Here is a 27,651-nt window from a genome sequence, read left to right as displayed (position 1 = left end):
AATGAAATCACATTGAAAAGACCTATTTTCTCATCCTACCCATGACACTGTAAGCTCAAGAGACCATGCTTGCTTGTCTGTGCTCCCTGCATCTAGCATAGTTACAGATGCCAAGATTCGCAAGGTGTGTCACAATTAACTTTTTACTCATAAAGTGCCAAAGTTTGGGAATAATTTATTTTTTTTTATATGTTCAGGAAAATTCAAAATTTTCTCCAATAGCACCACTGATAAGGTGTCTTCAGTGAGAGGAAAAGGAGCAGCTCCCCGGCTGGGAATATCAGCCTACTTTACCTGTGCCCCAGCCGGTACTCTGGTGGAGTATGCCATGATGGCTTGCTCCTTTGGTCAGTGAACAGAACAGCTTAGAGCCGCAGATATGGAGCACTTAAAATAAGACTTGCATGGTTTCCTATTTTACATACAATTACCATATTAATGTGAATGAGGCTGCTTTTAAATATAGGGAACTTAAGCTGATTTAACAGTTTACTACAGAATTTCTCAGTCTTTTTTGCTGTCACCCCCTGAATAGCCTTTTTAGACACCTTTTTCCTTAGCCACTCTCCCATGAAATTTTAGTGCCGCAGATGTACTCTGTCTCTGTTTATGTACTGTATATATATCTTTGCTTTATACATAAAAAAAAGAGTAAAATTTTCCAAGAAGCAAATTTTTCCCCTTTGGAGACAATATATCTCCCCATTAAGAATGCATGGTTTACTCTGAAGCTAGAAGTTGTGTTCTCATCAGTATTTCAGAAACATTAATAGCAAACTGACTTTAGTAACTGAAATAAATTTGCTAGAGTGTTTCAATATTGATCTTTCTTTCCCATTCAAGTGATAAAGATACTATTATGCTGAACTGTCTCTTTCCAGGTCCTGGAAGATGTGACTGGTGAAGAATTTGTCTTGTTCATGAAGATACTGTCTGGGTTAAAAAGCTTACAGACAGTGAGTGGAAGACAGCAACTCGTAGAGTTGGTGGCTGAACAGGCAGACCTAGAACAAACCTTCAATCCCTCAGACCCGGACTGTGTGGACAGGCTATTACAGTGCACTCGGCAGGCGGTACCCCTCTTCTCTGTGAGCTCTTTGTTTTACATAGCTGAGATTTTAATAACTCTGTTAGCTTCTCTTTTTATAGATATTCAGTTGAGCATTCTCCTCAAACCTTTGCATAAAAGCGTTAACACACTGGGGCCAGCTCCGTGGCTTAGCAGTTAAGTGTGCGCGTTCTGCTGCTGGCAGCCCGGGTTCGGATCCCGGACACGCACCGATGCACCGCTTGTCAGGCCATGCTGTGGCGGTGTCCCATATAAAGTGGAGGAAGATGGGCACGGATGTTAGCTCAGGGCCAGTCTTCCTCAGCAAAATGAGGAGGATTAGCATGGATGTTAGCTCAGGGCTGATCTTCCTCACAAAAAAAAAAAGCGTTAACACAATAGAGTGAATATTTACTTTTTGGAGGCCTGGATGGGGTTAGTTAGAGCCCAAAGCTGCAAGAAAATTTTTTAAAGTCTTGCTTAGAGACTTTTAAAAAATTTTGAGAATTTTGCATCATACTTTGTAGTTTGGCCGAGTTTCTAAAACACTTGGTTTAGTAATTTAACTTTTTTTTCTTAAATTTTCTAACAGAAAATTTCTAGGTAAATATGCTCTTTATCTCTGGCTTTTTACTTCCTCTGGCTGTGAGGCTTCTGGGGATGTGCACAGCATAGTTTGAAAAATACAGTTTAAAGGAGCTATCATTTTTCAGAAATGTACAGTCAGAAATTCAACACTAAAATTTCCCCCCAAATTTGACCTGAGAATCAAGGAAGAGTTCAAAGATGTATAGATGCCCCAATGCTCCAGATTACTTTGCAACAAAATATATATTGTCTGTTGAGGTTATTTCTGGGGTGCTCTGGGGTATGCACTATATTGTATTTGTAGCCACAGTACTTGATGCTGTGGTGCTCAGTTAGCATTTGTTGAGTGACATTCTACTATTATATTTGAGAGAATATTTCTTTTTTTTTTTTTTTGACAACTCAGTGTTCTTTGGATTTTTACAGAAAAATGTGCATTCCACAAGGTTTGTGACTTATTTCTGTGAGCAGGTTCTCCCTAACCTCAGTTCCTTGACTACCCCAGTGGAAGGTCTCGATATACAGTTGGAGGTAAGAAAATTTCTGCTTTTAGCACTGAAAAGGCATTCTCGTATTTTAACATAAATGTAAACTGCTAACTTAGATCTGATGGTAATGGCTAGCTAGTAATCTGTCCCAGGATCAATTGCATAGGAATGCTTTATGGAGTCAATGAAAGTTTGCTGCAATGGGAAAGCACTGCCTGTAGTTTTCATTATAGTCAGTCTCTACCTCTGTAGCCTTAATACTAAGGTGTTTAATTCATGAAAGTTCCCATTTCTTTGTCTGATGGAGTCAGGTTTAAATTGGATTAACATAAAATATCCTTTATCCCTTCTCCAATAGAACTGACTACTCTCTGTCTCCTTAGTATCTCAACTGTAATGTACATATACATGTTTTCCACAGCATGTGTAATACTTTACATTTATTTCTTTCTCCACATTTAACCTGATTCATCTCTTTAACCCCAGAATCTAGTGCGGAGCCTGATTCTGAAAGGCACTTAATGATTGCTGAATTGAACTGAAATATGGAAATGTATGTTCCATTTCCCTCATAGGTCTTTGGGATGGAGAAGAGTCTCGCTGTACACTGACACTGTAGTTTGAAGTTTGCTTCAATTGTCCTGGGTTTGTCTTACCAGACTGGGATTGAGTAAAGCAGAGATGAACCTCAAGAATAGTGGCAATTAGGGGCCGGCCCTATGGCTTGGTGGTTAAGTGCGCGCGCTGCGATGCTGGTGGCCCGGGTTCGGATCCCGGGTGCGCATCGAGGCACCACTTCTCCGTTCATCCTGAGGCCGAGTCCCACATACAACAACTAGAAGGATGTGCAGCTACGACACACAACTATCCACTGGGGCTTTGGGGGGAAAAATAAAATAAATAAAATCTTTAAAAAAAAAAAAAGAATAGTGGCAATTACCAATATTTTGAGTTAGTAGCCAGAGACTAAATTTAATAGCAAATGAGGCCCACCCTAAGTGTTAGTAAATAATTCTTTGCTGTTAAGAGTTTTTCCTCAGTGTCTCTTCATAGTACATTATTAACGTGTAGCAGGAAGTGTCATGTGCATTCTTTTCCTTACTACTCCTCACAGATATATTGAGTCATAAGATTTGGGTTTTAGGGTCTGCCCTGCCGCTCACATGCATTGCGACTTGTCACATAATCTCTCTGACCTTCAGTTTCCTCAACAGTAAAATATAGGCCTGCATCTCTGAATTCTTTTTCCAGTTCAAACATTATGATTCCTTAGAAACAAAATTGAAAAATAAGTGGTCTTAAATAGTTATTTAGAATCATTCTTATTTTACAGCCCTTGCTCATTCAAAAAAATACTACTAATAACAGTGAATTGTATGTTTTAGGTATTGAAACTGTTGGCAGAGATGAGTTCATTTTGTGGTGACATGGAAAAGCTAGAAACAAATTTAAGGAAACTGTTTGATAAGTTATTGGTAAGAGCTCTCTTTTCTTTCTTTATGGCATAGTCAGTGGATAGCCCCAAAGTCCAATAGTGTAGTATTAATTTTAGGTTATAGAGAACCAGCTTTAGAAATTTAGATTAGATAATAATTCTAGCAAGTATTGTTAGTTGCTCGGGCCATGTGTTGTCTGCTTTTTTAAAAAAAAATCTTTTAATCTCTGGCATTTCTTCTGTTGATGCTTTGCATAAAATATAATAGAGGATTTATATAGTAGGTCTTTCTGCTTTTCCTTTATCAAAATATTTTTTGCATTTGCTCCAGGTCACCATCCAGGTGCTTCCCAAGGCCAAGTAGCTTTAGCAACCAGGAAATAAAGTCGTTTAAGTCATAATTGTGGAGAAAATAGGCCATCTAATAAAAATCATTATCAGCATTACCAAGTGATTTTCTAGTTGGATGTGAGCAGTTGTGTAAGTGACATAGTGATAGGCATTAGGCCTGTAGCATGAATTGAGTCATCCAACATCTGGTGCTCTTCCAGACCTGTATTACGTACTGGGCTGTTGTAACACTGATATGGAATGCCTGTGGCAGTACTTTGAATGTAAAGAGACTCAATGCTTAAAAAATATGGACTAATGTTCAGAAAAGATTTTTGGAGTTAGAATAATGTAGTGCTTAAGAGCATCAGCTTTTGATGTCCAACCTAGATTGAATCCTGACTCTTGGCTTACTCTTTCACCACATAAGAGTTGCCTAAGCTCTCAGAACTTCAGTTCCTTCATCTGTGTAAATGCTTAATAAATGTTAGCTACTTTTATCATCAGTAATAGTAGTAGCAGCTGTAACATAGGTTAATGTGGTGAGTTGACAGGCTAGATCATTGATACAATAGGTAAAAGGGATATCTTACCTAAAATTCTGATCTTGATAGTTTTTAATGCTTCAGGTCTTAGAAGCATGCCCTGTAATTACTTGAGTATATGTTTATAATTAGAGTATTTAGAGCAGATTGCAAACATCTCTGTATTTTCATCTCTTAGGAGTACATGCCTCTCCCTCCAGAAGAAGCAGAAAATGGGGAGAATGCTGGTAATGAAGAACCCAAGCTACAGTTCAGTTATGTGGAATGTTTGCTGTATAGTTTTCACCAGCTGGGCCGAAAACTTCCAGATTTCTTAACGGCCAAACTGAACGCAGAAAAGCTCAAAGATTTCAAAATCAGGTGATGTATGATTGAAGTGGCCCAATCCTTGGCAAAGGTGATGGCTGTCTTGAGGCCCCCTGGGTTTTGTTTTCGTTTTACGAGAACTTTCTCTCCACCTTGCCTTACCCCAGTGGAACAGAATGGAAGATCCACAGAACAGGAATGTATATAAACATACGATAGCTGTGGCATAACAAATCCACAGAGGAGAAGGAACTTTTTAAAATGGACCCAGGCTCTCCCCATTTGCATTATGATCTTGGGCAGGTCCCCTCACCTCTCTAACCACCTCCTTCCAGATTTTCCTCAGTTGTGAAATGATCATAGTACCTGCCTCACAGAGTTGTGAGAATTAAATGAGACAATGAATGGAAAGCTTGGAGCGCAATGCCTGGCACATAGTGGGTACTCAGTAAACTGTAGCTGCTATTGTAGTGTTGCTGGAGGAGCAGCACTGGGGAAGTCTGCATAAGTGGTTTTCATGAAGACACTTTGTATTGAATCATTCCATTAACAAATTCACATCTTAAATTTTGGAATGCTTGGCCACTGTATTATCTGTTTCTGTCCTGTATTCTTTGATAAGACAGAGATACTTGGTGAAGCATTTGCTCAGAAGCAGGCAACTTAAGAAATCACTCTAAAAATGAAAAAAAAACGAAGCCACATGTGAAGCAGAATTCCTAGAAGTCAGCAGGATGGAGTTATGGTACCTCCTTTAGTCACATATTACCTGGGAACAAACTTGAAGAACAGATTACTCAGGACCCTTTGAGATTTAGATAAATTTATAATAAATTCTCAAATCTGCAATTTTGTTTTATTTTTAACTGGACCCTGAGGTACAAATAGTCAAACACTGTCCCTTGTTAGCAGGTAGACAAATGGAGATTAAGTGACTTGTCTAAGGTCACTTGACCTTCAGTTGGCCAGTGGAAGACTAGACACGAGGCCACCTGATTCTAGTCCATGGCTCCTGGATGTTTCACTCTGATGTAGACACGTGTCTTGCAGATTAACTTAACAAGCTTCCTTAGCACAGTGCTACAAGTCTTTCTCCTGCCAGGTTGACTACAGACTTATTCTCATTTTTGATAAAGGAAAACTGCTTTTACTTGTTTATGTATCTCTTGTGATCATGCAATGATAATTTTAAAAATATGACCTCAAAAAAATTACTCTTTATTGGTAAAGATCATTTAGCTATAGTAGAAGATTCTTTGAGTTTAGAAACAAAGTTGATGGGCCGGCCCCGTGGCTTAGCGGTTAAGTGCGCGCGCGCTCTGCTGCTGGCGGCCCGGGTTCGGATCCTGGGCGCGCACCGACGCACCCCTCTCTGGCCATGCTGAGGCCGCGTCCCACATACAGCAACTAGAAGGATGTAGCTATGACCTACAACTATCTGCTGGGGCTTTGGGGGAAAAAATAAATAAATAAAAGTAAAAAAAAAATAAAAACAAAGTTGAAGTGATGATTTGCTAATTAACAAATACTTCTTCATTTAGGCTGCAGTATTTTGCACGGGGCCTACAGGTTTATATTAGACAACTTCGCTTGGCTCTCCAGGGTAAAACGGGTGAGGCCTTAAAAACAGAAGAGGTAAGAATACTGGGTCACATCTTGTAAGGAAATTTTTATAATAGGCACCATTTATTACACATTCAGACTGAATTCATACATTGAAATGTAACATTCAGCTTTATTTGAACTGGTGATACGAGTCTATATTGAAGATATAAAAGATGTTAGAAGATTGTCTGCATATTTAGTTATTTGCTAAGTTATATTTTTATCATTGTTGAAATGTCTTGAATGTTTTCAATGTTTGTGAATAATGTTTGTTACCAAACTTAGATACATACCAACCTTTCACTAGGGTCTCATTAGCAGCACATTTTGTTTAAATATTTGATTGATGGTTGTGATATTTTTAATTTCACCTTTTTGAAACCCAAATATTAATTTACATTAGAAAAAAGATTAAACTGCCAATTCTATACCAAACTATATGTGTGTTTGTATTGGGATTTTGGTTTTCCCTGGTCTTGCCTATTTTGATCAGCCTTCATCCTGGTCCTAATGAAATATTTTAAGTTTTCATTTTGTCTTCCTATAACTTAAACTGATTTCTTTTAAAACAACTCCTTTGTGCACATGACCTGTCCCTTACACATTTTTCAGGTAAATTATAGATAACACTTTAAGTGTTCTAACCTGTCAGGGGAACATGAAGATGATTTGCTTTCTTTCCGTCTCTGTACTGGTTTAGAGTCAAGAAACAGCAGTAAGCATTATCTACAAATGTAAACCAAGGAATTCTCTAACTGTAGAAATGATTCTGAAAGAGAAGTATAATTACTCTGGTTCTATATGGGAATGGAATATGCATCATGAAAGTTATTGGCCTTTGAATTTAATTTAGTTTTCCTTTTGCAGAACAAGATTAAAGTTGTTGCATTGAAAATAACAAATAATATCAATGTTTTAATCAAGGTAAGTCTTCCTTTCTTACGCAGTCCTCCCAGCTAGCTAGAAAATTAGTGCACGAGGTTTTCCATGTGTCTTTAGGTTTGTAATGATACTGTTTAAGAAGAGATGCCATTGCATTCTGGATGTTTGGCCTTTTAAAGCTTTATGCTTTTTATAATACTGAGTGACGTCTCTGTAGCTATCATAAAATCCTACGTCATTTTATTTATTTAAGAGTTATTGCAGAAGATACTGCAAACAAAGGGAGACATGCAAATTTTCTCCAGCCCAAAGCATTGGAGCAGAGACATTTAGACTGAGAAATTTCACTGACTTAGGTTCTGATGGTCTTAATGCTATTGTGTCCTTTTGAATGGCCAATAAAACCCTGCTTTTGCTTACACTTAGAATGGACAGTCCTATGTGGCACATGAAATGTTTTCCTGTGGTCTTTTCTGTTAACTTGTCTATGTAATAAATTGAGACCTTGGGTACTCTAGGCTATGGCGTGCCTTACCGTCAAGCCGTAAATACCCTTAAGTTCTCTGTACCGTCCCCAAGTATCTACTAGCCTAAACAAAAAGCTAATAATCTGAGAGAACAAAAAAAAATCACAACAAAGTAGCCATCATTTGTTACTACAAGTTAACAGTACTATAGCCAGATGAGAGAAAGAAATGATATTTGTAACACCTAGAGCACAAAGCCTGACAGTAACAAAATTGGGATAGTGGTATACCTGAAAACTAATCTGGTAAAAATCCCATGGGGTAATTTTTTTTATCGGAACAGGGAGGGAAGCTTTTCAGAGAAAGCAACAGTGAGACATTGAGGGATGAGTATCATATTGTCAAGTAGAAAAGTGAAAAGGCATTAAAAACAGAAGAATACTAACTCATCTCCTAGGAAAATTTTTATAATAGCAACCACTTATTTCAAATCTTAAATATAAGTAATTTCAAACAGTGAATTCATATATTAAAATGTGAGATTTGACTTTATTTGAACTGATGACATAAGTCTAAGTTGAAGATATGCTATGATGTTAAAAGCATTTTAAACTTATCAAATACATGGAGATGAGAAAGTTTCCTGTTCAGGAAACCATAGTGATTTAAAGATGCCTGTAGCAGGAAGATGTCTGGGGAAGAGTGGTGAATTGGGTCAGCAACCAGTGTGTAGGGTGACTTGACAAAAAAAAATCCTGAAATCTTTTTTAAATGGGGTAGGAATGTGTGACATGATCAATTCTTTGTTTTAGGGAAATCACAAGAAAAACTTGGTGTGCTTTGGTCCGTCCTTGACATTTCTTCTCTATCTTTAATTCCTGCCTAAGCAGACTCATCTCATTCCACAGCTGACCTTCACTTCTATTTTAATGAATCTGTGAACTACCCCAGTTTCCCATTATCGTCTGAGATTAACATGTTTAAAATGGAAGCCTTCCCCTTTCCTCTTCCTGGTGTCCTTAATTAATAATATCATCAGAGGCCGGCCCGGTGGCTTAGCGGTTAGGTGCGCACGCTCCACTACTGGCGGCCCGGGTTCGGATCCCAGGCGCGCACCGACGCACCACTTCTCCCGCCATGCTGAGGCCGTGTCCCACATACAGCAACTAGAAGGATGTGCAACTATGACATACAACTATCTACTGGAGCTATAGGGGCAAAAAATAAAGGAGGAGGATTGGCAATAGGTGTTAGCTCAGAGCCGGTCTTCCTCAGCAAAAAGAGGAGGATTAGCATGGATGTTAGCTCAGGGCTGATCTTCCTCACAAAAAAAAATAATAGCCTACCCAGACTAGGGAAACTAAAGAAAAAATAAACAAGTGGGACTTTATCAGATTAAAGAGCTTTTATAAGACAAATGAAACCAGAATCAAGATGAACAAACAACCAACCAGCTGGGAGAGAATATTTGCAAAACATACATCTGACAAGGGGTTGATCTCCATAATATATAAAGAACTCACACAATTGAACAACAAAAAAACAAACAACCCGATCAAAAAATGGGCAGAGGAAATGAACAGACACTTCTCCAAGGAAGATATACAGATGGCCAATAGGCACATGAAAAGATGCTCAACATCACAAATGATGAAGGAAACGCAATTCAAAAGAAAGCTAAGATACCACCTCACGCCCATTAGAATGGCTATAATCACCAAGACAAAACAACAAATGTTGGGGAGGATGTGGAGAAACAGGAACCCTCATACACAGCTGGTGGGAATGCAAATTGGTGCAGCCTCTATGGAAAACGGTATGGAGATTCCTCAAAGAATTAAAAATAGAGATGCCCTATGATCCAGCCATCCCACTACTGGGAATCTATCCAACGCACCTGAAATCAACAATCCAAAGAGGCTTATGCACCCCTATGTTCATTGCAGCATTATTCACCATAGCCAAGAAGTGGAAGCAACCTAAGTGTCCCTCGACTGACGATTGGATTAGGAAAATGTGGTATATATATACAATGGAATACTACTCAGCCATAAAAAAGACAAAATCGTCCCATTTGCAACAACATGGATGGGCCTGGAGCGTATTATGCTAAGTGAAATAAGCCAGAAAAAGAAAGACAAACACTGTATGATCTCACTCATATGTGGAATATAAACCAACACATGGACAGAGAAAACTGGACTGTGGTTACCCGGGCAGTGGGGGTGGGGGGTGGGCACAAGGAGTGAAGGGAGTCATATATGGGGTGATGGACAAACAAAAATGTACAACCCAAAATTTCACAATGTTAGAAACCATTAAAACATCAATAAAAAAAATAATAATAATAATAATAATATTATCATATGCTAAATCACTCCCGCTAGAAACCTCAAGCATTTTTGATTCAAAGGACTTTATATTGGCTAATTCTCTACATTTATCTGGTATATTGGACTTAAGTTTTATATACTAGGAGGTAATTTTTATTAGTATATTCATTTTAACTGTGGAAAAAAACTCAATTTACTTTTGTTGAATTTTATCTGTTTATAAAAATTAGAGTAAAGCTGTTAAGAAATGTTAGCCAAAATACTACTAATAAGTATGTTTAGGAATCTATTTATAGTTTTGAGGATATTATGAGGTTAGGCTATTTCAATTCCAGATTACTTTAATATTTAAATTCATCATACATTTGCATTGCCACATTTTGATAATTTGGTATTTAAATCTTGTGTGTTTTTCCCTCATTGGTAATTAATAGATATTTGAGGGGAAGGAAAACGTGATTAGCCAGGCACTTAGTTTTGTTCTAATTTTGAACACTTGATAATCTGCAAAGCAAATGCAGATTGCACCACTGTATTTTCCTTAAAGCACCTTGGTGACTGCATCTGTGTAAAAAAATATTTACTTGTTGACTTTGTTTATTAAAGTGGATAAATATTGATATTTTATCCTGGAACTTGAAATGACATTTAGAAAAAACTTAGCTGCAGTTTCTTAAGTGGTGGGGACAAAATGACATTAATGAGGTAATAGATGTAATTTGTAAACAAAATTGTCCCTGTTTACTTTTCTCTTGCAGCTTTTTGTAGCTCCTTATTTTAGTTACCACGAGAGCAAGAAGGATAAATTAAAGCTTCTTCTCCTAAAATTAATCTTTAAGATGTGTCTGCCTATTTCCTACCCTCAGCAACATTTCCCACACCGCCAGATACATTAGAAATCTTGTCTAATTTTGTCTCCTTAGGACCTATTCCACATTCCTCCTTCTTATAAGAGCACAGTAACATTATCCTGGAAACCTGTACAGAAGGTTGAGATCGGGTAAGAAATATATATATAAAAGGAATTTAAGTGTTCTATTATTTATGATTTATAAATATGAAAATCTGAATTCAGATGTTACATTTACTGTACAAATGGTACATTATTAGTTAAATGATTCTTAATAAGATGTTAAAATATGACTGTTAGAAGCGTGACTTAAAATATAAAATCTAATTCCAGTATTTATAAAATAAACTGGTGTAATACTACCCTGGAATTTTCAGGTTTGTTTGTACTCCTGTGGCATAACTAGATTTTCTGACAAGTTTTACAGAATGAGTCTCTTGCATATAGTCTTTGAAGCTACGTATTCCAGATTATTTTAAAGCCTTGTAAATGCCCTCTGACAGGGTCTGCATAACTATGGCACAATTAATTTGTTGACAACAGAATGTTATTTCCTTTTTTCTGATGTGACTGTCATCTTTAGGATGTCTTTTATAACCGATATGCTAAATCACAAGTGTGTTGATGGCCTCTGGTATAATAGAATGTTTTTTTATTGCTGGTCTTTCTACTGTTATAGGCAAAAGAGAGCCAATGAAGATACAACTTCTGGTTCACCACCCAAGAAGTCTCCAGCAGGACCAAAAAGGGATGCCAGGCAGATTTATAATCCTCCTAGCGGGAAATATAGCAGCAATTTGGGCAACTTTAATTATGGTGAGCGTTTCCGTTTGGGTACAAGCAATATGAGAGATTAGGCAGGAATTCTGTTGTACTTGATTTTTTTTTTTTTTTTTTTAAAGATTTTATTTATTTAATTTTTTCCCCCCAAAGCCCCAGTAGATAGTTGTATGTCATAACTGCACATCCTTCTAGTTGCTGTATGTGGGACTCGGCCTCAGGATGGACGGAGAAGTGGTGCCTCGATGCGCACCCGGGATCCGAACCCGGGCCACCAGCATTGCAGCGCACGCACTTAACCACCAAGCCACAGGGCCGGCCCTGTTGTACTTGATTTTAATTACTGATTAGATATAGCATCATACCTCTTTCAGGTGACTTTTCTGAGTTAGCTTGGGCAACTAGGGCTGTTGGAGAAACAACTTATCCCACTCCTTTCTGACCCACCCTGGTGGGCACACTGAACTGAGCATGCAACACTAAGAACTTAAAAAAGAAAAATATGGGGCCGGCCCAGTGGTGCAAGCAGTTGGGTGCGCGCACTCCGCTGCGGCGGCCCCGGGGTTCACCGGTTCGGATCCCAGGTGTGCACCGACACACCGCTTGTCAAGCCATGCTGTGGCGGTATCCCATATAAAGTGGAGGAAGATGGGCATGGATCTTAGCCCAGGGCCAGTCTTCCTCAGCAAAAAGAGGAGGATTGGCAGATGTTAGCTCAGGGCTGATCTCCTCACAAAAAGAAAAAGAAAGAAAAATATGCCTCTTGTATTCAGAGGAGCCAACAGAAAAAAATGAAAGGAAGTTGGCATGAACCCATCCATTCCTGGTTTTCATGTTGTAGCTTCAAGGCAAGACATTCTGTGCCTTCTCCCTCAGGGATGGATATAGCTTCTGGCTGATGTGGTGTTAATGATCCTTCTTGGACCTTGTCAGCCTACTGCTTGTCCTCCCATCTTCTTTACTACTTCAAAAGTAGTCATAGAAGTGGAGTCAGGTGGTAAAGCCTCATCTGGCAAGGAAGATGTGTCCCACTGGAGTCTCCCCCACTGCCCTAAGTGCAGTCTTCCTATCAGCAGTAGCCATTAGTGCCAGGAAAGCCTCCCCCTTGTCCATTCCCTCTGAGAGCTGTGGAATGAGAAGTGAAGTTTGTTTCTCGTTTACCTACATCCTCATAGATCCTTCCAAAGAAGAATGGACGAAAATATCACTGACTCGGCTCCTTCATCTTGCTTAAAAAGACAAAGTTTAAGAATAATAGCAACCACACATGCTTGTGATTGGTCTTGGTTACCAAACAGAATTAATTCTGCAGTAATTATTCTAAAAATAGTACAGTCTGAAGCATATACTCTATAATTGTTTCCAAGGTGAAAAAATTGTGACAGTAAGTAAATTCCTCCTACAATAGCTAAATTCCTCTATTATCTGAGCAAACAGATTACAGGAGGGCAGTATTAGATTGTGAAATGAACCATTCTACCCCAGTCAGACTCTGAGGCAACTTTAGTGTAGGAAAGAGCACTGAACTCTTTTACTTATGTAATAATATGTAAATGTGCCTCTTTTCTTACTTGAAAAATAGGAATAACATAGAGCTCTTAAAAACTTCGAGTAAGAGGAAAAAAACTTGAAACAATATCTGTGAAAGCATTTTATAAATGGAAAAGATTCTGTGTTACTTCGTTGCACCAAATAATCTGTCACTCTGTCCTCTGCCACTGTATGATTTAATGTGGTAACTGTCAGAACCATTCTTAAAATGAACTATTATGTCAGGTACTGTCTTCATTTGACTTAAATGAAAGTAATCGAGAGCTATGGCAATACATAGAGAATTGTATTCCTTTTTACTTGGGCAAGTCAGTTACTCTTGAATTTCAGTGAGGATTCTGCCCTGTGAAACTCAGTGCCTGCCTGGTAGTGAGAATCAGATGATATGATGCACGTGGAAAGGAGAGATGAAAAATGCAAAGCCTTGGATTGTATGTGATTTTTTTAAATTATTAGTGTAAAAAAAAAGAAGCGGTTTTACTCAAGATGAAAATCCAGGAGTCACAGCTTCTCTTGTTCCATAGTCATCAGTAGCAGAAGGGCAAAACATGCATGCCTATTAAGTGTCTTTTGTGTCTGCTGTTACAGTACTGCAGTACTGCTACAGGGTCAGCCTTGTCATTGGGGTGCTTGCCATCAATTGAATTACAAAGCAAATGAAATTCTGATTCTTCTTGGAAAGTAGGAGCAAAATTTCTGCTAGTTTTTAAACATTTGGGTGTTGACTGTTATCAGGTTATAGCTGTTCTCACAGTAACAACTTGAGGAGTTTTCTTTCTTTCACCCATTCAGTTGAAAACAGTTCTTGGTACTACAGATGAGAATGGGTGGACCTCTCTACCTCATATTTTTTCCACCGTTTTTTTGTCCATTCCTTAGGGAACTGGCAGTGTGTCAAGCAGAAAGAAGCATGTTACATTTTTGTTCTGGGATGTCAGTGTTTGGCCTCAAAGTTGGAGGGGGAAAATGCTTTCTGTTCTTAAAGTCTTTAATACGTAGATTTTGTTACCCACATTTGACAAAATCATCATTCCACTTTTGTATGTCAGCCAAGCTCATGCTTTGTTTTATTTTTCCAGAGAAGACTGGTTGGATGGTTTAGAAAAAAAGTCATGTACACTGAGGGGTTGGGAAATTTACTGCTTTACTAGAGAACCAGGTAGTATTAATATTACAGTGACTAGGTCTATTGCAAGTGAGCAGGTCTATTTGTGTCCTTCACCTTTTACGTTTTAGAATATAAAAACAATTTTTAAAGTATAATTTTAACTGGGAGCAGTGGTTTTTTAAGTTAGTAATGTAAGTTTGAAACCATTGAAAAGATCATGAAAGTGCAGAATGGTCCATCAGGATGGAGCCCTTCAAAAAGAAGAAAATTTGGAGATTCCTCGTACTGTAGAAATGGCTGTATCAGTTGCAGATCAAAAAGAAATAGCCAATATAGAAAAGATAACCACATTAACCTTCATACAGTGTATTTACTATACTCACTAGATATAGATGAACAACTGAGGGTAACCCAGTTCTTCATATTAAAATTGATTGAAAAACAGTTGAAAGGGGGGTGGATTTTAGGAGTCTCTTAGCTTATAGCTAATAATGATATCTATGAGGATGTTAATTTGTTGTGTGTTGATGTTAAATTAACGGAGAAATGAAGGTTTTATAATGAGTATGGTAGGGGGAGATGTGCAGACATCTGCATAGATGAGGCTAAGTCATAAACAGTCAAAAATGCAGGAGTTACAGCCTACATAAAGGTTGCTGCACAGCTGCTGCACCGTGAAGGCCCCACAGTCACTGCATCTGTCGCTGGGAGCATCTTGCCCTCAGACTACATCTGATTTTCTGAATGTATTCGCTAGGGTAATAAACATGATGATTTCATTTAAGTGGTTTGCATACTGATCAACTTAGAAAAATGTGTGATGACATGAGGTGACTTCAAATCAGATCCCATTCTATTACAGATAAATTGGCTAGGCTGGGGAAAGGTCTAGTTAGTTTTCTAACTCAAGTTAGTTTTCTAACTCAGGGTTTCTGGAGGGGAAAAAAAGACATCAAAACATCATCCAAATAGGTTAACTATATTTATAGCCATAATGGCAAAAAAATGGAGCGCAATACTGGAATGAGTAGGAATTTTTCAAACCTCCAACATTATGGATCAAAAATGGCAACGCCAGGTTCTTTTTTATTGCTTCTCACAAGATGGCTGCAATGAGGAAGTGTGAAAGTTCATTGAAGAGATTTGCGCTCTGGAATTAGAAGTTTGAGACTCTTAATTCATTTATGTGTGATGACAAGTCCAGCCTGGCTGATAACTTCAGTTTTCTTCACTGGAAAGACTCCTTTGAGGAATATGTCTCTGGAGCTATAAAAGAGACTTACCAGTGAATCAAAGACTCATTCTACCGTGTGACACAAATGACTTGACTTTTCAGCAAAAGATATGCTTAATTTACATCAGTAATCCAAACACTGTATGAATACGTATCACCTTTTTGGCAGCATTCTGAGCAGCTCACATAGCTGATAAAGCAGTAAGAAAAGCTGTCGACATTTATATCTACATTTTTGTGTGTCCAGGTGCTTGAAACATTGTGACCAAAACAAATTGCCTGTTTGTTGCATTTGAAAGGTGTTTTTCAGTCTAGCCTAATTTTTCAAAATTGAGCATTATAGTTTAAGATATTTTGCATTTATGGCACTAACTTTTGAAGCGCAGTGGCTTTTTTGTTAATTCCATATTAAAAGAGAAATTTTTATAGTTGCATTATTTATGTTTGGTAGTGATAGGCACCAAAATAAAGAGCTAAGAAATGTAGTTATAACATTGTCACCTTGAAACATCTTTGTTAATGAGATACATTTAATTGAGTACTTACTGTGAATATATTTGGCATCTTGCCATATGTGCTTTGGTGTGTATGCTGCCCTGGTTTTATGTACAGATTGAATTTGTAGGTGGACTGGCAGAATACCAATGCTGTTTTTATAGAGCCTACTGCTACATTCAGAGCTACAAGCTACATTTCTTCTCTGTTTGCTGTACCATGAAGTCCTGAGCAAGACCTAAACCCTTGTTCGCTTTTTCTTAGAGCAGAGAGGAGCCTTCAGGGGAAGTAGAGGTGGCCGAGGTTGGGGAGCACGAGGAAATCGTAGTCGGGGAAGACTCTACTGAATAAGACATCACATTCTTCAGCATTGTCATGAGCTTAATATACTTAAATTCTACTACTCATTGGATGCCGGGGATGTCCCTTTAAAAGGACTGCTGCCTTCAGCTAAAAACTTAATGTTCTTTATACCTTTGTATGTATGATCTACTTTTGTAACAGACCATGGTTGTGTCCAAGGTAAAACCACAGCGATATTTTTGGATGCTCTGTCCGCAATCTTGACTTGTTTTTGCAATATCATAATTCAGACTTCATATTGTGAATCGTTTACTTTTAAACATCTTGGTAATTTGTTATTGAGAGCTACTGAAGTCTAAAATGTAGTGAAATTCAGTCCATTTCTGATAACTGGTAAAGATTATCAGTTTTGAAAAGTTACTGATTTTCCTCTCCCCTCTTATTTTATTTTTTTTTTTGCCCAATATATGGGGAAGAGTAATGGTCAATCTTAACATTTTATTTTCATTGTTTTTGAATAAAGCTGCTAGGCAATGGTGCGTGCAGCATTCTTACCTAGTGTTATAAAAGCAAAACACTTACCAGCTTTCTTAAAATGTAGAAATGACATTACATTTTTAGGAGGAAGTAAGTTGCTTTGCACTGCTTACTTAACTCTTCTCCATATGTTGTGATAGGAACTATTGAATATGGGATCTTACTATTGAATAGAAATGTGTATGTATAATATACATACATACATAAGTGCATATATGTGTGTGTGTGTATATATATATATATGCATGCTGTGAAACTTGACTACACAACATAAATCATTTTTTAAAATTCCAGGAACGGGTAGTCTTTGACACGGTGATTATCCTTTTGAGGCTGAATCCATTATTGTTATCTAGGTTTTCCTCCCGGTAGTGAGGATTTTGAGTAAGTTGCACTTACATGATTATTGTTATTTAAAACTAAAAATAAACAAAGGCTGCATTTTCAAATATAAGTTTAGAGATCCCTATTGGAGAAATACAGCCAAAATATTGAATCTGATGTACATATAGGTTTCTACAGGATGTGATAGAATAATTTAGAATTCGGGGATTTAATAACCAGAGCAACCCAGGCAAAGTGACTTGATAACATGGTGTACCAATAAGTAAGGGATGCTCTCTCAGTTTGCTTTTGCCACTTTGAAGAGTTTAACTTCTCAGGTTATTAATCAATTATTGTATAAGTTAGCCAATAGAATCTTTAGGTTAAAACAACAGATGGGGGGGTTTGTGGAGTGTTTAATGTCATGGGCATTTTTATAGTAGCATAGGCCCTTTGCTCTGCATTTGAATGTTTCATATTTTTGTTCCACAGTTAATCTTCCCTCCCCAAGTTTGCTATTCAATCTGATGCCTGAATGACATTTTCTAGTAGTTGGACGTATTTTTTGAGGAATAGTTTGTGATTCCAATGCAGGTGTCTTCATTACTGTTACCTCTACATTGGGAAAAAGCAAAACCCCTTTGTTAGAATTACTGCACATGTTAATGGCAGAAATATTTTTTCAAGACTAGAATGATACAAGTGAGCAAAAGCAGTTGGTCAGCTTGACTATGGAGTGGTGGCAATAATCTCTAAACATTCCAAAAGATTATGGGCTGGACCTAAGCTCCCTTGGAATCTCAACAGACATAGGAATATGGAATTGCCATTTTAAAACTGTGACCAGGTAGTCTGGACCTCAAAGGCAGATCAGCCAGTGGCCTAAAGCCATTTCAAGTACAGAAACTGTGTTGGGACTACAGTTATATAATTTTGAACATTAAGTATAACTTTTCCTCTTTTTCTTTTTTTAAGCATATTTGTAAACTCAAAGCTGAGCAGAAGTGACCTGACTTTCTCAAGTTTGATATTGAGTTGACTGTCTTCCTTTCTTTACCACCTCATTGTTCCCCTTCCCTTTCCTAAGGCAATAGTGCACAACTTAGGTTATTTTTGCTTCAAAAATTTGAATGAGAAACTTCATGCCATGGATTTTTTTTTCTTTTTCAAGACACCTGTTTATCACTTTGTTCGATTGTAAATGTTCCCTTATGCTTTTGAAATAAATTTCCTTTTGTAATTTTGTTATGTGTCTTGATGTGTTATGATTATGATAACTTAAGATTCTTGAATATTCGTTAAACACTTATTGATTGCTTCTCATGTGCCAAGCAGTGTGTCAGACCATGAAAACACGAAGACAGGCAAGATACTGCTCTGCCTTCAAGGAGTTCAGTCTTGCAAGTTATCTTTAACTTTCATCCCTCTGGATTTATTTTTAGAAGCTAATACACTCTTCTGAAAAAAGGATTTGGTTCTTTATCAAAGCAAAACATCAGATACTTGCCAAATCATTGTGAAATGAATAATTTTCATCCACAAGTTAATATGTAAAGTAAGTTGGAACTTCTTAATTTGACTACCAGCCTTTATTACAAAAAGTCTTCCTGAAGTAGCACCAAGGATGGTTTGGAGTATTCTAAAGCCAGAGTTTAAATGGACCAGAACAAGATAACCAAGTTCCCTTGGTGATCACATGCAGTCCTGTGGCTTTAATACCGTCTGTATGCTGAGACTGCCAAATTCCTCTGTCCATGGTTTCTTGCCTGGAGTTCCCTAATAGTCTGTAATTGATCTCCCTCCTATTACACTTGACTTTCTACAGGCTGTTCTCAACAGCAGCAAAGAGGCATCCACTCTTCTACTTGAAGCTGTTCCATGGCTCCTCATTTCAGAATTAAAAAAAAATATTGCATGGCTTTTAATTTCTGACCTCGGCTGCCACTCTTTTTCCCTCCATCACTCTGCCCCAGTCAGTTGGCTTCATGCAGTCTAGGCAAAGACACACTCCTGCCATAGAATCCTTGCACTAGCTGTTCCCTCTAGCTACTCTTTTCCTTACATCTGCTTGTCTAACTCCATCTCCTTCAAATCCTCAAAGATCAGTTTCTCAAGGAATCCTTTTAATACAACAGTGCCCCGTTCTAACCCTGCCACAATTCCAGATCTCACCCTACTATATGTTCTCTGGAGCATTTGCCAACTTATAACATATAATTTACTTGTATGTTGTTTACTGTCTGTCTCCCCTTGGTAAAATGTAATGTGGTTAAAATGCCACAAAGGTAAAGACTTTTGCATTTTGCTCACTGATAATCACAGGCATCTGAAACAGTGCTTGGTACATAACAGTAAGCTTTCAATAAAGAGTTGAATAAAGTCGAAGGCGGTGTGTTAGCCTCTAGGGATAGAGTGGTGAACAAGACATGCAGACTCGTGGAATTTACATTCTAGTGTGCAGAGCCTGATGAATAAGCTGCTGTCAGAGAGTAATGAGTTATGAGGACACTGAGCATTCTAATATAATGATGTCTGAGAGAGCTAGCGTAAAGAGAATGGTTAGAAAAAGTCAGGAATTTCAGCCGAGACCTGGATGATGATTTGGAGCCAGCCTGGTGAAAATCTCAAGGAAAAGCATCTGAGATAGAGGCAACAAAACCTGCAGAACACTTGGCTTTAGGAATGCAAGCTGTGCTAAAGAACGGGCTGTCTCAAAGCTCGTAGGTTCCTAACCTTGAACCCAGAACTCCTAAATTCCTCATCTACTGTGACAGTGAACTACTTTCAGTAACTCAAAGGGTACCATGCTCTTTCTGATACTGCCGCATGTTTCTTCTGGAAGAGCATTGTTCCCACCCCTACACACACCCCATTCATCTCTGGCTGATTCATCCTTCAGGTCAGACTAGAATTCTCTCTTCCTGGCAAGCCTTTCCTTCCAAGTTGGGTACAGGACTATCCACTTGTGTGCTCCCTCAGCTCACTATCCTTCCTCCCATTTTAGAAACTATAGGAGGAACTCAAATCAGTCCTGGGTGGGTAGAAAACAGCAAGTGAGATTTAATTCTAGCAAGCACGATGGAAACTAAAACTTAGACTAATAAAATCTAATTTATCAAAAACCTAAGAAATTGCATATTTACTCCTAGAAGTTGTACATTTATTTCCTAGAACTAATGCAACCACAAATAAGAAAATCCAGTAAAATTCTGGGCATCATAAAGAGTTGGTATTAGAAATAAGATCTGAGACAAAGCCTAGATAGAATACTACATACAGTTCCAGTTTGTATTCCTCAAGAAAATACGTAAGTAGAAACGGAACAGAGAGGAGCAAATAAGAGATGAGGAAGTGGTATTCCTATAAAATTTTGCCTGCTATAAAGTGATGAATAAGATTAAAAAAAAGCACAAACTCACAAAAGGCTTGAATAGAATGAACTTGGATTTAATCATAAAATCAGGCTATTGCAACTTGGGTGTATGTGAGGGAGTGAAAGCTGGGGGTGGGAGCGGTATGACCTTTAGCTCCTTAGAGAATGAATAGTCACAATACAATTACTCCATAGAAACTGCCCTCCCCAAATGTATTAACAGCTGCAAGGATTTAGATAAATTAATGCCTGGTAAGTCTGTATCAGGAAAATTCTTTTGAGGCTGACCATCGTGCTATCCTCAGAGCAGCCCTGGTGTTGTTGTGAGAATCCTAGGCTGACTGGACACTTGGTCTCATCCATAGTAGTCCTCAGGCTTCAGACTGCCTGATCTATTTGGCAAACTATTTCTAAATAAAATTACTATATTTAGGTGTCCTCTGCCACCCCTTTGAAAATCCTCTTCACTTTGCCTATAGCAGCTGGGGAGATACACCTGTACTGCCAGCCTTCCTGCAATAACCAGCCTCTCTCCCTATCCACCCTCAACCCCATCCATTCAAAATCGCTCTGAAGGAATTAACTATCCATAGTATACTGTCAATAATTCCTTCCATTCCTGCTCGAACATGCTGCTTCACTTACCAAGATGAGTCTGTTTCCATTTCCCCTTGAATCTGGCTAGCCTTGTTACTTTTTTTTTTTTAAGATTTTATTTATTCAGTTTTTCCCCCCAAAACCCCAGTAGATAGTTGTACGTCATAGGTTCACATCCTTCTAGTTGCTGTACGTGGGACTCTGCCTCGCGTTGGAGAAGTGGTGCCTCGGGGCGCTCCCGGGATCCGAACCCCGGGCCGCCAGCATCAGCCGCCAGCATCAGAGCGCGCGCACTTAACCGCTAAGCCACGGAGCCGGCCCAACTTTCTTTGACCAATAGAATGCAGAAGTGACACTTTGCCAGGCCTGGGCCTGGCCCTCAAGGAGCCTGGCAGCTTCTACTTTCACTCTTTTGGAGCCCTGAGCCACCATGTAAGCAGCTCCTGTAACTACCCTGACAGAGAGAGGCCCAGCCCCCTCCAGCCGTTTCAGCCACTCCAGCTAAAGCACTAGGCATGTGAGTGGAGTCATTTGGGGACATTGCAGCCCCAGCTGAGGTCCCAGCTGAAGGCAGCCTTATGAGTGACCCCAGCCAACAGTAGAAGAACCACCAGCTGAGTCCAGGCAACAAACTGAAATATAATAAATCATATCTTAAAGCTTAAAATTTAAGCCACTTAGATTGGTTTACTATGAAGCAAAAGATAATCAATTAACAGAATTTAAACCAGAGTGCTAACTCTCTCAGGGATATTCGTGTCGTAAGTATATTCTCTAAGGAATAAAGAGTAGAGATCCTTTGCAACTTTCAGATAAAATGGCCCAAGGGAGGAAAATAATAATGCAGAAAGATCATTTTATCATTGTCCAATTCCCAGATTAAAAAATTCCATAATTTATCAAATACCATATGACTCACTCATATGTAGAAGATAAACAAACACACACACACATAGATACAGAGAACAGATTGGTGGTTACCAGAGGGGAAGTGGGTGGGGAGAGGGTAAGAGGGGTAAAGGGGCACACGTGTATGGTGATGGATGGAAACTAGACTTTTGGTGGTGAACACGATGCAGTCTGTACAGAAATCAAAATATAATGATGAACACCTGAAATTTACACAATAGTATAAACCAATGTGACCTCAATCAAAAAATTCTATAACTTGTAATGATAGTAGATAAAGAATCTATTTGCTAAAATACTTTATTGTTGAAAGACCAAATTACATGTAATTATAGGTTTCCTATCATTTGTTCAACTAAGAACTGAATCACAATTTAGAGATATAAGCAATTTTGTCAACTACCATCTTATATTTCTACAGGTTTTATCTATCTAAGCATCTAAAAGAGAAAACGTAATTAAAATGGAAAAAGAAGTATCAGGTTTTAGAACAACGGAGTATAAGAAGGGTAACAAGTGATCTATCTGGATGTTGAAAATTAGTAGCAATGATTTTATTTAGGTTAGGATTTTTAATTGTTTTATTTACTTAAAATGGGAAAGCTACCTTTTTGGGGAGCCAAAAAACGAAGTCAACAAACTAACCACTTAAGTATGGAAGCTTTATGGAAGATAAAAATATATTTGTATAGGAAATGCTTCCTGCCATCAGATGCTAACAGTCTAACTAATTGAACAAAAAATTGAGTTTAGCTGTTCAAAATTTGCAAAGTAATATCACAAAGTAACATGCTATTATCATATTAGTGTTATAGAATGCAGAGGAGGCACATAGAAGTTGACTGACTTTTTTACAATCTGGGATTTGAGCTGTACCTTAAATAATAGCTTTGAAAAAGGAGAGCAAGGAAAGGATTTCAGGCAGGGAACGAGATGAGCAAGAGAACTTCCAAGTGTTAGTGTGTCATGCTTAAAACAGTTCAGTACAAGACTAGAGGAGCAGAACTCGGCAGTCAGGACCTGTGGGAGGCAGAATTCTAAGATGGCCCCCAGTGATCCTTGCCCTCATGAAACCTCCTCCCTTGAATGTGGGCGGAACCTGTGAATATGATATCATTCCTGTGATTTATCATGTTATGTGGCAGAAGAGATTTTTGCAGATGTTGTTAAGGTTACTACTCAGTTGATTTCGGGTTAATCAAAGGAGAGGTTATCCAGGTGGACCTTATGGAATCACATGAGCCCTTTAAATCTGGGCCTAAAGATCAGAGATGGAGGAAGGCAGAGATTCAAGCACTGGAGATTTTCCCACTTGCCTTGAAGGAACATGCCATGTTGAGAGAGAATGGCCATGGTCAGCAGCCAGCAAGAAAACTGGGACCTCGGTCGTACAATGCAAAGGACTGAATTCTGGCAAGAACTTGAAAGAGCTTGGAAGAGGCCCCCAAGTCTCAGATGAGACTGCAGCCTTGGGACCAGGCATGTGAGACACTGAGCAGAGAACCCAGTCACGCCGTGCCCGACTCTTGACCCATGGAAACTTGGAGATAAGAAGTGTGTGTTAAGCTGCTAAACTTGTGGTTATTTGTTACACAGGAAGAGAAAACGAATACAGGATCCCGAAGGAGAAGGGTTACCGTCTAGGGAAAACAGAGGTGGATGGTACATTAAAACTATCAAAGCTATGATTCTGCCCCTGTACAGGTTAACTTTGTCACAGAAATTGCTGATGGCCAAAATATTTGATGTTGGGGCTTCTCTCAAACTCCCCACCATCCTTCATCCATGCTCAGGCTCTAGAGTCAGGTAGATCTGAGTCCAAATCTGAGCTCTGCCACTTACTAGCTGCATGATGTTGGCTGGATTACTTAACTCGCCCACACCTGGTAAGTTAGCAAAGATTAATAGGAACTATGGGTGTACGGTGCCCAGGATGTAGTAAACACTCAACAAATGTTAGATGATGATGATTGCCATTATTTAGCAGCTTTATACACAGGTAAGAGGGTTGACTTCTATGCCTTAAAATAAGATACTGAGAACAGGGGGACTCCATCACTTGCCACTTCTCGATTTCAAAACTTCGGCACACTTCCTATTTGTCTACATTTAAACTCCTTGGTGTGACATACAAGAAGCCCTTATAACCTGTGACCGATTTCACCTTTTCACACTTGTTGTTTATTCTGCCTGAATCAGCACCTTTGCTCCAAGCTTTTCACCTGGTTGGTTGCTCTCTCTTCTACACATGTGCCCTTATACACCCCTATTATCCTATATTTCAATTGTTAACCTGCCAGCATCCCACTAGATTGCACACTGCTCAGCAGTCAGATTTCCATACCCAGTGTCTAGCAGAGTACTAAGCAAAAAGCAGATAAGCCATACATCTTTTAATGAAATGCGTGTTCATTACTTAAGTCCTCTGCCCTCAGAAGGAACAAAAAACAATGCTGTGGTCATTGCTTCCATAGCACGAAGTGGTCTTTTAACACTTGGCAATTATTTTTGTTTTCCTGCAACATACCAGTGTAGGGAAGTGGTCAAAATTCTCATCCTCCTTTTCCTAAAGGGCAAACCAAAAGCATCATGAACTGAAATAGAAAATGACACACAAAGCTATAAGACAGCCCTGAAACACCTAAAACGATGTATCTTCCTGAAAGCTAGAAGCCAGGCCAGTCCCTCTGCCTGCATGTTGGTTCACTAGAGGGAAGTGCTTCTCAAACTTGAATGTGCATACCAGTCACCTGGGACTCCTGTTAAATGGTAGACTGATGGGGAGGGGGAGAAGAGCGAGAATGCGCATGTCCAAGAAGCTCCCAGGTGATGCCAGCGAGGCTGCTCTCCAGACCTAGACCTCCTGCCTAAACCCTTGCTGCCCAGTAAGGAAGTCACTAGCCACATGTGGACATCAAGCCCTGAAATCTGGCTAGTCCCAATTCAGATGAGCTGTAAGTGCAAAATACATACCGATTGCGAAGGCTTAGTACAAAAAATAAAATCTCTCAATAATTTGTATAGATTTCATATTGAACTAATACTATATTGTATATAATGGGTTAAAGAAAGTGTGTTAGTTATTTCATTCTATTTATTTTTGAAAGTTACACATGTGGCTCCTGGCTCTTATATTTCCACTGGACAGCGCGGCCCCAGACTAACCACCCTCCCAATTCTGAAGCTTCCACTGCTGAGACTTTAAGAATAAAAGGACTCGTCTCTTCCCTTAGGTGTTTCGAAAGCATTCCTTTTATTTCCCAACTGTTTTACACAACCAGAAATAAAAATGAAAACCAAGGTTTTGTTAAAATAGATAAGCACTCCGAGTCCTTCTCTCACTGCGGCGTAGGCTCCAGCCAGAGCACGCCTTTTCTCCCCCTGCGGTTCCCACGCTCCGAGATCGTATCGCGCACAGGCAAGCAATCACGGAGAAGCGGGCTCCGACCTGGAGCTGGCGGGGCGACCGCCCGAGGCCGCGCCGGGCCGCCCAGACCGAGGCTGAGGCAGCCGCGCGTCAGCGGACAGCGCCCTCGGCTCCGCCTCCCGCACGCCGACCTCCCCAAGATGGCGGGCGGCGGTGGCCGGCTTCCGCTTCCGGTGTGAGCGGCCGGGCCGGGGGGGCAAGATGGCGGCGGCAGTAGGGGTCCGCGGCCGGTGCGAGCTGCCGCCTCGCTCCGGCCCAGGCTGGCTCCTCAGCCTCTCCGCCTTGCTGAGCGTGGCGGCTCGCGGGGCCTTCGCCACCACGCACTGGGTCGTCACGGAGGACGGGAAGATCCAGCAGCAGGTAGCGGCCAGGGCGTCCCCCTCCGCCCGCGCCCGCCCTCGCCCCGGGGGACTGCTCGGCGCGGCCCCCGGCTGTTGGGCTCCGCGCGGCCCCGCCCCCAGCCTCCAGTCCCGCGGTCCCGGCGCTCGGACCGGCGCCGCCCCTGCCCACTGGTGTCCGGACCCTGGGCTCGGCAGCCTGCCAGTTCTCAGGCTTCCACCCGGGGCCGCGCGCCGCGTGGGGAGGGGCGCCCGGCTGCGGGGGTCGGGCCCTGGGGGCGCTTGCTCGGGCTCGCGCTGTAAAACCACAGACTCGTTAGCCCTGCCCCGGCTGCCTGTCGGGCCCACGCGTCGCCAGCCCTCCCCGGGAAGGGGAAAGCAGGTGGCAGCGCCCGGGCTGCGCGACTCCAGCGCGGTGACAGCTTCGGCGCCCTAGGCAGTGGGTCCTTGCATGCTGCTTCCCCCCGCCCCCTCTCGCACGTGCTGGACTCCGTGTCAGGCGGTGGTGGTCTCAGCTTGTACCGTTACCCAGGTCGCCAGGGGCGCGTGACACAACACACACTCTCCTTGCGAGGGAGTGCTCGAAGATGCTTTTGGTGGCGTTGCCTGCATCTTTTGGGCTGTAACTGCCCTCGTTCGTTTCCCAGTGTACTTTGCACTGTTTCTTTACCTCGTTCCTGTGACCCAGCCCCATAAGGAGGAGGTGCGATTGCCTGGATTCTTGTATGCCTGAACTAATTCTTCCGTGGAGAGACTGTTTTTCTTACATAACTTTATGATTGCCTGCATCTTGTGAATGCTGCTGATGCCTAAAGAGTGTGTGTGTGTTCTGCTACAGAATCTTGGTAAACTTAATGACTTCCAACGCTTAAGAGCAATCCTGAAAAGTCCAGCAAACATTTAGAAAGTGAAAGGTGTGCCCCATGCCGTTTAACCCACGGACCTCAAATGTATTAACGTTGTCGTGTGAAATTACTGGACTTTTTGGGCTGTGTGTAATCAATGGTGATAGGAACACAATGCAAGGTTTTCTTTTGTATAGAGTGAGGTTCTCATTTAATTTTGCCATGTGCTGGCAAATTTTATCTCCAGTGTGATGAGTGAGTTAAACAATTTAGAAATCAGCATTGGTATTGGGGAGTGGTGTTTAGTATATCTAAGAAAAGACTGATTTCCTACGGGGTGGCATTTTCTCTATACCTGACTTACATTAGAAAAAATTCCCTTTTCATTGCCATACTAGCTGAGGTTTAAGATACTATGTGTGTTTCAGAAACCCTAGAAAACACCGCAAGTTCACCTGTTTAACAAAAAATTGGAAATCTTATGTGAGTTATGGTTGCTTCCACCCTTTTGACGATTTTCCCCGAGCCCCTCATGAAGGGAGAGGTGGAATTAAGTCACTCCTGCTGCAATTTGGGGAGCCCCTCTCCTATTGGCTCTTCTACAATATTGTTTTTGGCTACAGCTATTTATACTCTGTGACATTGACTTCTCCTTCCCTTTTTGGTGTCCTGCTGCTCAGCTGAGACAGTAACCCATCTGAAAACTGAAAGCTGGTAGAAATGTATCATATACTGAACATTGCAATGGGCAAGTAGAATCTGATTTGGGTTTTGTTTTTTAACAGATTCCTACTTTTTGCACATTGGCTACGTATGTTTTAGTGGGGAAAGGTAGAGGTTACTGGTAGCTTGCCCCCAAAAGGGAGAAATCTGAAGAATTTTCTGTATCTGTGCCAAGTCACCCCTGCGGTAGGTAGGTAGGCTTAAAGTCAGGAAAGCAAGATTTCTTTACT

General features: G+C 40.2%; 2 protein-coding genes across 8 annotated transcripts in view; both read left to right on the top strand.

Annotated features, from left to right (window-relative positions):
• Positions 1-18,453, top strand: part of API5 (apoptosis inhibitor 5) — a 28,824-nt gene extending 10,371 nt beyond the window's left edge. The window contains exons 6-14 of one of the 3 annotated variants that reach the window (XM_004436878.3): positions 882-1,088; positions 2,063-2,167; positions 3,510-3,599; positions 4,613-4,794; positions 6,282-6,375; positions 7,213-7,269; positions 10,951-11,027; positions 11,557-11,693; positions 16,310-18,453. In XM_004436878.3, the coding sequence (XP_004436935.1) occupies positions 882-1,088; positions 2,063-2,167; positions 3,510-3,599; positions 4,613-4,794; positions 6,282-6,375; positions 7,213-7,269; positions 10,951-11,027; positions 11,557-11,693; positions 16,310-16,392 (1,032 nt within the window). In that variant the 3' untranslated portion in view covers positions 16,393-18,453. The other 2 variants (XM_014792503.2, XM_087423115.1) reach the window with 2 other exon arrangements.
• A 7,257-nt stretch (positions 18,454-25,710) lies between these two features.
• The window catches only part of TTC17 (tetratricopeptide repeat domain 17), a 117,144-nt gene continuing 115,203 nt past the window's right edge, over positions 25,711-27,651 (top strand). For all 5 annotated transcript variants that reach the window (XM_087423110.1, XM_004436881.3, XM_087423111.1 and 2 more), the window contains exon 1: positions 25,711-25,875. In XM_087423110.1, the coding sequence (XP_087279236.1) occupies positions 25,717-25,875 (159 nt within the window). In that variant the 5' untranslated portion in view covers positions 25,711-25,716. The remainder of the gene's footprint in view (positions 25,876-27,651) is intronic.

This window comes from Ceratotherium simum, chromosome 34, assembly GCF_057802395.1.
Source record: "Ceratotherium simum simum isolate JZ-2026a chromosome 34, ASM5780239v1, whole genome shotgun sequence".
NCBI lineage: Eukaryota > Metazoa > Chordata > Mammalia > Perissodactyla > Rhinocerotidae > Ceratotherium > Ceratotherium simum.
This window is presented reverse-complemented; position numbering and strand designations above follow the sequence as displayed.